General features: G+C 37.2%; 1 protein-coding gene across 8 annotated transcripts in view; it reads left to right on the forward strand.

Annotated features, from left to right (window-relative positions):
- Window positions 1-12,251, forward strand: part of LOC109073638 (plakophilin-4-like) — a 128,740-nt gene that overhangs the window by 25,005 nt on the left and 91,484 nt on the right. For 7 of the 8 annotated variants that reach the window (XM_042755118.1, XM_042755123.1, XM_042755120.1 and 4 more), the window contains exon 2: window positions 1,921-2,036. In XM_042755118.1, coding sequence (XP_042611052.1) covers window positions 1,926-2,036 — 111 coding nt within the window. In that variant the 5' untranslated portion in view covers window positions 1,921-1,925. Of the gene's footprint in view, window positions 1-1,920; window positions 2,037-7,802; window positions 8,241-12,251 lie in introns of those variants that run through there. The other variant, XM_042755122.1, reaches the window with a different exon arrangement.

A 12,251-nucleotide genomic window follows, 5' to 3' on the forward strand; every position in this document is an offset into this window, starting at 1 on the left:
ATGGTATCGTTGCATCCCTAATCTTCTTAAGTTATGTGTCAAATTAAATTCTGCTGTAAAGCAGGTATAAAAAGCCAGTATCGTCATTATTCAGCTCAAGTCAGTTCAGTTTTGGTTCAGTTCAGTATCGTTACCTTTTAAAAATAAATACTGTGATCGGTATCAGCTGATGTTTGAAAACACAAGTAAAAAACGTATAATATATGTATCTATTTTTATATATATATAAAAAAAATGTACATTTTGGTGAATTAACCTAGAAAGTCACTCTGGCCGTGTTCCTTATCAAATCTGAGGTTGTTTTCTCTAGGACTTAATTTGAGCCAGATCCAATTTGAGTCTGTGTTCTGGCACCTGTTTGTCTCTCGTTTTATATTCATTTTTCCTTTTATATTCTGACAATACTGTCTGCATCTTAAAAATTCTGTGAAGTGTTCAACTGTGGAATAGAGAGGTTTATGCATTGACATGCTGTTAATCTACAAAGAATGACACTTGACACATTACCTCTATAATCGATGTACATGATTCCTATGGTATGATGAGTTTGGCTATCAATTTCATATTTGAGCTGTGGGCCACCACTACTGAATCCACAAAACCATGCGGTTTACAGAAAAGGAAATTAATTCAAATATTTAAAAGTTTTTGACTGTAATCTGCGTGTTTTGGTACAACCCTGAATCTTGAATGATTTGTTTTGGTGTGCTTGCAACACGTCCCAAAAAGATTGTGTGTTAGGTTAGTGGGCGGTGACGGGAAGCCTGGATCCTGAAGGTAAATTCACACAGCACTGACAGAAGCAGACCAACACTGACAACCGACTGAGTACAGTACGTCACTTCTCAGATGTTCCAAGACCCGGCAAACACTGATTCAGCATGTTCAGTCGGTGAAAACAAGCGTTGACTAATGCCAGATGACACCAACAGGGGTTAACACACTGATCAGACAGTACCCAAGGAACGTGTGTTTGTCGGTGCAGTGTGAATGGGCCTTTACAATGCCATATGGTCACATGTGTTTCTGACTACCTCCATGTTTTTTCCTGTTTCCACCTGTATCCGCTGACCACTTCTGATCCAATAACAAAAAATGCATGTTAGTACCAGGTGTAGTCCCAGACTTAAACTACTATTTATAATGCTGAATATAATACATGATAATGCAATGGGGGAATTGCAATTTGTCAGAATTTACTAGTTAATTAAAATAGGGCTATCATTTTACTGAATAGTCATGTACTGCCATTAAAAATTTATTTTAAAAAAAAAAATGTGACGGTTTTTTAAAATATACAATATTTAGCACTTTTTTTTTAATGTACGTAATCTGACAGAGCATGTGTGTCTAACATAATTTTGCCTAACTTATGTGTTTAACATGTCTTAGAATTCAAAACTTCCTATTAACTTCGTTCATTCGTTCGTTCATTCATTCTGCTTGAGGTGTTATGTAGTATAATATTGTGAAAATAGTATTGTGTACCAAACTGAATCATGACATGATTTTATCATTACTCCCCAGTTTATGAATTGCGTATATTCAGGCATTTTATTATAGAGTCATTTTTGAGATTCTGCTCTAATCTGTAGAGTTCAAAGGTCATAGCTACAGTTTATTTTTAATTCCAGGTTGTTGGGTTTTTTTTTCTTACATTTTCTTACTGATAATATTTCACAGATCTCTCTTTCTGACTGCTAATATTCTAAAGTGTTTTAGCTTTAAACATGCAATATGATAGAATGGAATCAGTAGCAACTCTATAGGAATCCATTGTTTTAAATTTAGTTCATTTCATTTTAGCGCCAAATATTGGCGTTTAGTGTATTTTTTTTGTATGATCTAAACCAGTCCGTCCACTGCTTCCATAAGCTCTTGTGAATGTTCAAATCACAGGCATGTGTCATGTGTTGACAGGAGGAATGCCAGCTCCGAAGCCAAGCCCAGGCACACAGCAAGGTGCCGTGCCAGCGCTTCACAGCATGGAGTCGGACAACACTGCAACCAACATTCTGGCTTCTGTCAAAGAACAGGTAAGAACCTTCTTCACACACATTTTGTTTCTGTATTGTTATATAGTGAATTGGGTTTTTTTTTTGTTTTTTGTTTTTTTTATCCATACAACTGAAGTCAATTGTACCAAAAACTGTGTTTCACAGAAGCAAGAAAGTCATAAAGGGTTTGGAATGATAAATGAGGGTGAGTAACTGATGAGGGAATTTTAATATTGGAGTTAACTATCATAAAGTGCTGAAACTTTTTCTAGATTGAAAAGCATTGATTTAAAGATGTTGGGTGCTAGGGTACTTCTATAGGCAACATTATTCAAGGATGCAATTTTTTTTTTCCATATTTGTACGATTTTCTGTATTTTTCAGACCTGAGAAATACAGTGGAGCTTAAAAATAGAGAACAACTGCTTTGTCCTGTTTGAAGTTATCCTAACAGGAGTAGGAGGGCAGTTTTTTAGCACATTTCATAAATTAATTGTATTCCGTAGCACAGTATAAAAAACTTTAATGAGATATTTGAAAAAGAACTCTGATAAAAATTAGAGGACATTTACAGATACCTCCAAGTTATTGGCGTTAATCTGGCACCTTGTGCTAATTTCCTTAATTATATGATAAACCCTGTTTTACTGGCAGCATTCCTCAAATTTTACTGAGATTGCAAGATGCTGGGCCACTCTAAGGTGACTGAAAACAGGAGGTTGTCCAGATAAAGGCTAAAGGGATGACCCTTTCAGCCATTGCAAGAGAAGTTGGTTGTTCCAAATCTGTGATTTCTAGAATATTGCATCTTTATGATGACACACGTTTAAGTCCACCTAAAAAAGTCTGGTCGTCAAATGCATGAGAGGACAGGATAATGTGGAGACCCTCAGTGGGGAATCGGTTCAACACTGCAGCTGGAATTGCTTGCCTGTTCAGTGCTGTTCAGTCCTTGCAAGCATCTCCCAATCAGCCTGCAATTTTCATGCAGGACAATGCCCTGTCACACTGCAAAATGGGTAAAACAGTTCCTTGAAGCCAAGAACTCGCCCAGAGTCCTGATCTAAACCAAAATCAATCAATCAATCTAAACAAAAACCAAAGTTAAGGCTAAGAAACCCACTACTAGGCGCAGAGAAACTACTGATGCCCTGTGGCCGCTGATGTCATTCAAAGCAAGAGCCTCTACACTTCCTGACAGCTGTAACCCTCCGGTCAAAAAGCTGCATGTTTGTAATAAACAAATTCTTCATTAAGATGAACTTTAAACTGGCTAAAGCTGCTTCCAGCTAAAATACAAGTCATTTGTCCGTAGTAATGCTTTCCAGTGAAAAAAAGTAAAAAAAAATTGTCTGAAAGAGGAGAGAAATATGCACATATTAAGCAGCATTTACAAGCAAAATCTAAACAAATATGGCTGTGGATTTTGATATGAGAGGACAACGGGACTTTTTCACTGGAGGAAGCATTATTATGGATTATAGACTTGTTTTTTGGCCAGAAGAAACAGTTTAAATTTAAAAGTTCTAGAAGATGGACTAATTACAAATACACAGCTTTGTTTTCTTTTCTTTTTTTATTATTATTATTATTATTATTTGTGGATTATTGTGATGTTTTATCAGCTCTTTAAGATAGATAGATAGATAGATAGATAGACAGATAGACAGATAGACAGATTTATTTTTACCAGTGGGTGTGTATTAAAAACACAACAACACAAGTCATTTCATCACAGTAGTACAATCAGAACAATCACAAGACAACCAAGGAAAAAAAAGCCCCACCTTTTTTCAGTTTGGCATGAGCCAAGAAGGTACTAGCATAAACATAAGTGCAAATTTGGCCTGATGGTAGTGCTATAGAGAGTCTGCCAAAGGTTTTTTTTGTTTGTTGTTGTTTTTTTTTTTTTTTTACTGTCCTCTATCTCTGTGTCAGTGTTAATTTCGTTAACGAAGACGACAACGAAAAATATTCGTTAACGAACATTTTTTCTGTGACTAAGACGAGACGTTGACGAGCTAAAAATAATAACTGATGACGAAATTATGACGAAATGTATGCCGCGTTTTCGTTAACTAGACGAGACTGGACTATAATGTTATTTGAGGACTACCGGACATTCAAAATGCATCCTATAGACCCCTTAAAAGTTTGTAAACATTGCAACGTCTCCGGGTGGGCGGGGCTTAGCTGGAGGCAAAAAGAGGCGCGGACGCAATGTTGACAAGCGTAAACTAGCACGTTTTAGGAGGGATTTATTAAACATGGATGCAGAAGAAGGTTCGGAACTGTCCGAATATGTACAGTCACTGACTCTCCGGGTCCGTGACAAAAAAAATAATAATAAAAAAAGTGGGAGTTAGCATACATTTATCAATTGATTCAGTTGATCACTCAGTTCACTGACCAAACTGGTTATCTGACCAAAATATAATGACGAGTGGATAACATTACAGTAGCCTAATTTATTTATTTATTTATTTATAGCTAAGCCTGGTGTAGTTCTTGTATCTTGTTCTCATTGGAAACATTTTAACCAGGTTTTGGATATTTCCTAGACAACATATGAATTACTTTCGGGTGGTTTGGGGAATTTTGTCAAGGCTTATTGTCTAATGTAACATATCGCTGGGCTAACTATGATTAGCAATGTGGATTATTTTAAGAGACCATTCAAAGGATGGCACACACATCTATCGCTGTATGTTTGTTTAACATTTAAGATAGCTAGTGCGCTGAAGGTTGGTGACTTTTCACCTATAAAACATAAACTTGCTGATTTGTACTAAATAAAACCAACACACCAGTACATATGCATATATTATTATTTTACCTAATATGAAGTGTGCACTGCAAACACGAGCATTATTTATGATCGTCGTTCTCTGTCTAGTCTGTACGCCGTATTGCATTCAACCACAATTGTCTTCTTGATTTCTGTGAAGGAATGTCGGCCGGGATCCGGTGAAAACTTTAGTTTTTGAACCAAAAGTGCTGTTCCTTCTATTCTGGCAGCCAAAAACACAACAATACGACATTTTAAAGTCAAAACCTCAAACTTTTACCACGCCTGCTATGAGTTCTTCCTTATGTTTTGCCTCCAGCTAGAGCGGTGACGTCACAGTGACGTAGGCGATTAAGGGGTCTATAGGCTTTTGTCTTTCAAAATGTGCGTCATTGGATTGCGATCAGATAAGGGCTGTTTGCATATCAGTACAGCAGCCGCAGTGGATGGATAAACTAATAAAACGCGAACTAGCGATCTGAAACAATGGCCTCAGCACCCGAAGGGGTAGGGATGAGGTAACCAAACGGCCCGTTTTTCCCGGGAGTCACTAGTCGATTAACTTAAAGTTAGTGAAGGCGGGATAGGCGAAATCACGCTGATAGAAGTGCTCTCTCTCTCGCGCGCGCACCCTCCACATTACTCAGTTCTCATAAACTGTACAGAGCGCGATCAGTTCTCAGCACTCAAATACACACACAGCAGTCCAAATGTTTATCGTGTAGAGAGTATCTCACGTAAATACAGTAGGTTATGGATTAAGTGAACGTGAACAGGTGGGTGAAAACTGAACGTGTGTCAGTATTTCATGCATACCTTCCGTCTTAAAAGGACAGCATTCCAAATTAAATACCTATCTGTCATTAATGTTAACCAACAAAAGATGATAAATAAATGTATACGTGAAGTAAAACCTACAGTATCTGAAAAATGAGTTTAATTTGTATCTCTATTGTATTTGTCTTATTGTGCTTCTTTATATATATATATATATATATATAAAGAAGTTGCTCCTTTTTCACTTAAAGGGAAAGTTCACCCAAAAATGAAAATTGTACATAATTTATTCAAGATTTTCCAAATTCAGTCCTTGATTCAAATTTCTCATAAGATTAATTGATTTGGTCTAAAGAGAGAACAATTAATGATTATTTTAATTTGAAAACTACATATAAAATATAGCTACCAAGATAAATTTTGGTAACTACAGTTTGGCTAAAAACTATTGACTAAAAGTAGTGACTAAAAGTTGACTAAAATGCAATGACTTTTCGTCGACTAAAACTAGACTAAAACTATGAAAGACTCAAATGACTAAAATGTGACTAAGACTATTAAGCATTTTCGTCTCAAGACTAAGACTAAGACTAAATCAAAAATGCCTGCCAAAATTAACACTGCTCTGTGTTAAATTTCATAACTCTCCTGCAAGCAGTTCTGTGGACTGCCATACACTCATGAAGAAGAAAAAAAGAAAATGAAAAAGAAGAAGAGATAAATTAGGTGCTTGCCCCGTAGTAATAATAATAATAATAATAATAATAATAATAATAATAATAATAATACAAAAAAAAGCTGATCACACTGATCTACAGTCGTGGCCAAAAGTTTTGAGAATTACATAAATATTGGAAATTGGAAAAGTTGCTGCTTAAGTTTTTATAATAGCAATTTGTATATACTCCAGAATGTTATGAAGAGTGATCAGATGAATTGCATAGTCCTTCTTTGCCATGAAAATTAACTTAATCCCAAAAAAACCTTTCCACTGCATTTCATTGCTGTCATTAAAGGACCTGCTGAGATCATTTCAGTAATCATCTTGTTAACTCAGGTGAGAATGTTGACGAGCACAAGGCTGGAGATCATTATGTCAGGCTGATTGGGTTAGAATGGCAGACTTGACATGTTAAAAGGAGGGTGATGCTTGAAATCATTGTTCTTCCATTGTTCACCATGGTGACCTGCAAAGAAACGCGTGCAGCCATCATTGCGTTGCATGAAAATGGCTTCACAGGCAAGGATATTGTGGCTACTAAGATTGCACCTAAATCAACAATTTATAGGTTCATCAAGAACTTCAAGGAAAGAGGTTCAATTCTTGTAAAGAAGGCTTCAGGGCGTCCAAGAAAGTCCAGCAAGCGCCAGGATCGTCTCTTAAAGAGGATTCAGCTGCGGGATCGGAGTGCCACCAGTGCAGAGCTTGCTCAGGAATGGCAGCAGGCAGGTGTGAGCGCATCTGCACGCACAGTGAGGCGAAGACTTTTGGAAGATGGCCTGGTGTCAAGAAGGGCAGCAAAGAAGCCACTTCTCTCCAAAAAAACATCAGGTACAGATTGATCTTCTGCAGAAAGTATAGTGAATGGACTGCTGAGGACTGGGGCAAAGTCATATTCTCCGATGAAGCCCCTTTCCGATTGTTTGGGGCATCTGGAAAAAGGCTTGTCCAGAGAAGAAAAGGTGAGCGCTACCATCAGTCCTGTGTCATGCCAACAGTAAAGCATCCTGACACCATTCATGTGTGGGGTTGCTTCTCATCCAAGGGAGTGGGCTCACTCACAATTCTGCCCAAAAACACAGCCATGAATAAAGAATGGTACCAAAACACCCTCCAAGAAGTTATTATGAAAGAATGGGTTGCTATCAGTCAAGATTTGGCCCAGAAGTTGATTGAGAGCATGCCCAGTCGAATTGCAGAGGTCCTGAAAAAGAAGGGCCAACACTGCAAATACTGACTCTTTGCATAAATGTCATGTAATTGTCGATAAAAGCCTTTGAAACGTATGAAGTGCTTGTAATTATATTTCAGTACATCACAGAAACAACTGAAACAAAGATCTAAAAGCAGTTTAGCAGCAAACTTTTTGAAAACTAATATTTATGTAATTCTCAAAACTTTTGGCCACGACTGTAGGTTGATCACATGCCTGCTTATTAATTTTGTAAATGTATAGGTATGTTAACCTGGGTTTTAGAGTATAAAGTGTGAAATTACAAAACCTGACTCCACAACTAAGAATATTGTGAAACATGGAACAAGATAGGCAAGGGCTATTTTATACCAGGGTTAAAAAAGACACTAGGTGATTTAAGTGTGAAAAGCTGAGGGAAAAGTCATACTCTCTTCCCGTTCTCCCTCTACTGTTGACTAGTGTCAACAGGAAATAAATCTCTATTGGATAATACCTGGCCAATGTCATTTCCTCTTCCTTTAAAAGGAATTTCCTGGAAACTTTCACTCGTTTTGTTGAAGTACTCTCTCAAATTAAAAGAAAGGAGAGGAGAGAACAAGAGAAGCTTGTTTAATTGAGCAGCGTTTAGACAGTTTAGCCCTCAGACTGTAAACCACCCATCTAGCAGTTTATCCAGGGAAGGAGTGAGAAAGAGAGAGAGGGACATCTTTTCCTGTGACTGTAGCGCAGAGTTGTAGAAAGGCTGGGACGAGCGATGTCACAGTGAGTTTACTGGTGTCTTGCTCTTTACTAGTTTTTCTTGCTTTTCTTGTCATGTTATCTCAGGGTTTTGCCCTGAGGTTTTGGAAGAGATTTAGTTTGATCACTTAAATCAGAGCTGTTGCAGAATGTGATATATTGTATGTTTCATCCAAAATCAAATATCACATCCTTCTATTAATTCTTTACTTTCCTTTTATTATATTGGAATATTACTTTAATGGTTATTGTGTCAGATCCTCCATAGTTAAAGACTGAAGAGCTGGTGCTCTGAGATAACTGTTTCCATTTCCATGATACGTGCATTATGTTCATGACATATTAGGTTTCTGCTGAAGTCCTTTATGTGCAATATATATTTATTCACACTGATATGCTTTTGATCAAACCTGGCCAACCATACCTTCGGTAGATGCATACCATTGTGTTGTTTTGTTCACTGTGTTAGTATGTGCACTTTTAAGTTGTATGCTTTGCAACTGGGTGATTGTCTCTCAAAAAAAGGTGTCATCTTGTGTCCTTGCGTGAATGTGCTGACTGTGTCATTTTGATACATTGACAAAGAACTCTGGCTCTCAGCTCTTGGGTAACACATTTTTAAGGCAGTGGTTTGCATTCCTGGTCCTGGGGACCCACTACTCTGCACGTAGAGTGCTGCAGCCGTGACATAACAACCCAGAAGACTAATGGGTTATAATTACTGTGAAGAAATATATTTTGAACCAATAATCCCAAATTACTACAACTGAATTCAAAATTATTAAACTTATTCATTTCTGTCGCTTATTTATACATGGCATCACAACTAAATATGAGTGAAAGTAGTGAAAGTATTCACTATACTTTGTGCTCACTGATGTCTCTATATAGATATAGCCATGTATTATATATCTTGATAGATGCGTAAATACATATATTATGTATTATAAATGTATTGCCGCCATGTTTCAAACAGACATGTACCCGATTTACCTACTACTTCCACTCCGAATCTGAAGTGCACATGATTTAAGGAGGAGAGGAGTTATGAATGGCAGTGAAGTAACGCAAATGGCGCCATGAGGCACATGACAATGATAACATTTACATTTATGCCTTTAGCGCACACTTTTATCCAAAGCGACTTACAAAAGATTTCTCTTCATTTTGAAAGATGTGATGGCCTCAGCTTTTTGAGTGCAGGTTGGCAGTTCATTCCACCAGGGAGGAACCGAGAGGGTGAAGGTTTTGGAGATTGATTTTTTTGCCTTGTTGTGAAGGAGCAGCAAGGCACTGCTCATTCAGTCACCTGAGCTGGCGGGAGGGAGCGCACAGTTGTAGTAGTGAGGTGGGGAGGAGCTGGGTCACCATACTTGGCTGAATGTCACTTCACTTTCACTTTCACTTTCCAGGTGGAGTCCTGAAAGCCAGTGTCAAAACATTAAAGTGTTCATGAATTGAAAAATCAACTTTAACTTGAGCTTTTAATAAGAGGTCATCATACTAAAAGAATATCCTGTAATTTTTTAGAACTGAAAATGTCCTTGTTACTGAAATAAAAGCTTTTATTGACACCAGTACCAAACGCAACACCATATAATGTAACTATCCAAAATATAACAAAACATAGGCACAAAACAACATCAACACAAAAATATCAACGCCTAACCCTGTACCCACTCACACTGATTCACTCATGACATTGTAAGGAAATAACATAAGTGGTGCTGAACCGGATCGAGTGACCAAGCAATAAACATGCTGTTACAACGCCTAATTTTACTATGCATAACCTCATCTGCATGTCATTTCCATGCATATTCTCATGCACGTGACACGATGTTTAACACCGAGACATTAAGGAAATATGAGATGGGGACTATAATGCCATTTGTGCCATACACATTCATTTTTATTGCTAAAAATTATCCAGTATCCTTGTTATGTTTAATAATATATATGAAAATATCCAGATGTTTTCAGATATATTTTAGAATAGAGTTATCTCATTCTTTTCCACTGGACAAATAGTATTTCAATTGTTTTAAAAAAATCTGATTAAATGTATGCAGTTTTGCTGATGAACATCTTTTAGCTATTTTTAGTGGAAACAGATAAGTCCATATTTACTGCAGTGTAAATACAATTGTCTGATTCGGCTCGTCATTGACAAAGTATTTTAAAAAGGAAATGTGCAAATCTTACCGTTTTCTCCTAGTTATATCCTTCAAATATAGTGGTATTTTTCATTATGTTGAGATGCCTTCACAACACATCAACACCTCCGTGCAGCTGTGGTTGTACAGTAAGCTATTATCATTGGTCCTATACCGGACAATGGACCGTTCGACCACTGAATCCAGCAGTGTCCATCATAATATCAAAGTAAGTGGGCATCATTGATCATTGTTCTCACTAAAATAATTCTCATAACATGTGATCTGTAGTTTAGTTTAAAGATTAATTATTACTCCTCGCTGTCATTAAAACAACATACCACAGGAAAATTATGTAGCCTATTGTTAATAAAATTATGTAATTAAGTTTTTTGTAAAATTATGTAATTTTAGTGTTTATATCCATTAATGCGAGTGGAGTATTTAATGTAAATGTGTATATCGACATGAAAACTGTTTACTTAATTACTTTTTTCACTCCAGGAAAAAGAGTGCTTACGCATGGTCTAGAATGTTCGTATGGTGCGTTCATATTTACGGCAAGTTTATTTTTTAGAAATCACAATATGTGCGTGGAAAATTGCGTACGCATGTTTCTATGCCCATTTTGTGCGTATGCAGCATTTATAAATGAGACCCCTGATTACGTGTATGTGTCTAACCAAAGTCATACAGAAGGCTCCAACTATGAAGGTCGTAGCTTGTCAAACTGACACACAGAAAATTAGTTTACTATGTAAAACTATTATCCAATAATAGCAGTGGGCGTTCACTTCCAAGTTTTCAATGCGACACGCCCATAAAAACCCAGCGTTTCTTGAGCCGACCTCAAAATAGGGCTGTGCGATTAATCGAAATCGTAATAAAATCACGATTTGAGCGTGCGCGATTTCTAAATCGCTTTATAGCACAATTTTCCGTATTTTTTCCGAGCCCATGTTAATGGATCAGAGCGTCACACTGCACACGGAAAAAGATGTGAACAGAAAAGTTTAGAAATCGAGAGGTGCGAAAAGAATGAATATCTAGCGCATGAGAATAGAGAGAGAGTGAGTGAGAGGAGCAGTGTGGTGGGGCATTCGAGTGAGCGGTCATTGATGAAAAAAATTAAATATCCCTTTTAGTTACATATTAAATGTTCAAACTGTTTAAAAAGACTGGGGAATCGCACGCACGCTCTCTTTGATTTGCAGCACGCGAAAATCCATTTAAAGATATTATAGCAGGATTTACGAAAATGGTTTAAAACCTCTGCAGCCTGTAATCAGAGACACGCGTGTTCTGCGAATGTTTTGTGCACATTTGTGTGATGATATCAAAAGGCCTTAAAGAAACATCTGCTGATGCGATTTTAAAGCTTCAAAACTGGATTCGGTGTTTTATTATTGTCGTCGTAATTTGTTTGTATAAAAAATATATTGCTCGTAGGCCTTTTTATTTTATGTTTTTGTATTTAGCCTATATTATATTTATAGTGTAGCATGTTCAAAATGTTGTTGTGTTTGTATAACAATGTGCTTAATGTTTAATGTTGCACTTTATTCATTTTTGTGTTGCGAACTGTTATTGGATGTTCGAGTTGGATCTGAAAAGAGGCTCCGCCCTGTGTGTGTGTAAGGGTTTTAAAACGCGCTTCTCTTGCGGGGTGTGTACTGTGGCCGACAACAGCCCAAATAAACACCCCTTGTTCATTCTCCTTGCACCAATATTATTATTTTCTGTCATTCTGTTGTTTACACTGGGCCGGGTTTTCCCGATACTGTAGCCTACGCTCTTAAAAGCGCTCTCTGCAAGGTTACATTAGGCAATTCCTCGCGCGTTTCCCAAAAATTGTAGGCTACTGAACTCGTAGAACGCG

The sequence above is a fragment of the Cyprinus carpio genome, unplaced genomic scaffold (genome assembly GCF_018340385.1).
Source record: "Cyprinus carpio isolate SPL01 unplaced genomic scaffold, ASM1834038v1 S000006643, whole genome shotgun sequence".
Lineage (NCBI taxonomy): Eukaryota > Metazoa > Chordata > Actinopteri > Cypriniformes > Cyprinidae > Cyprinus > Cyprinus carpio.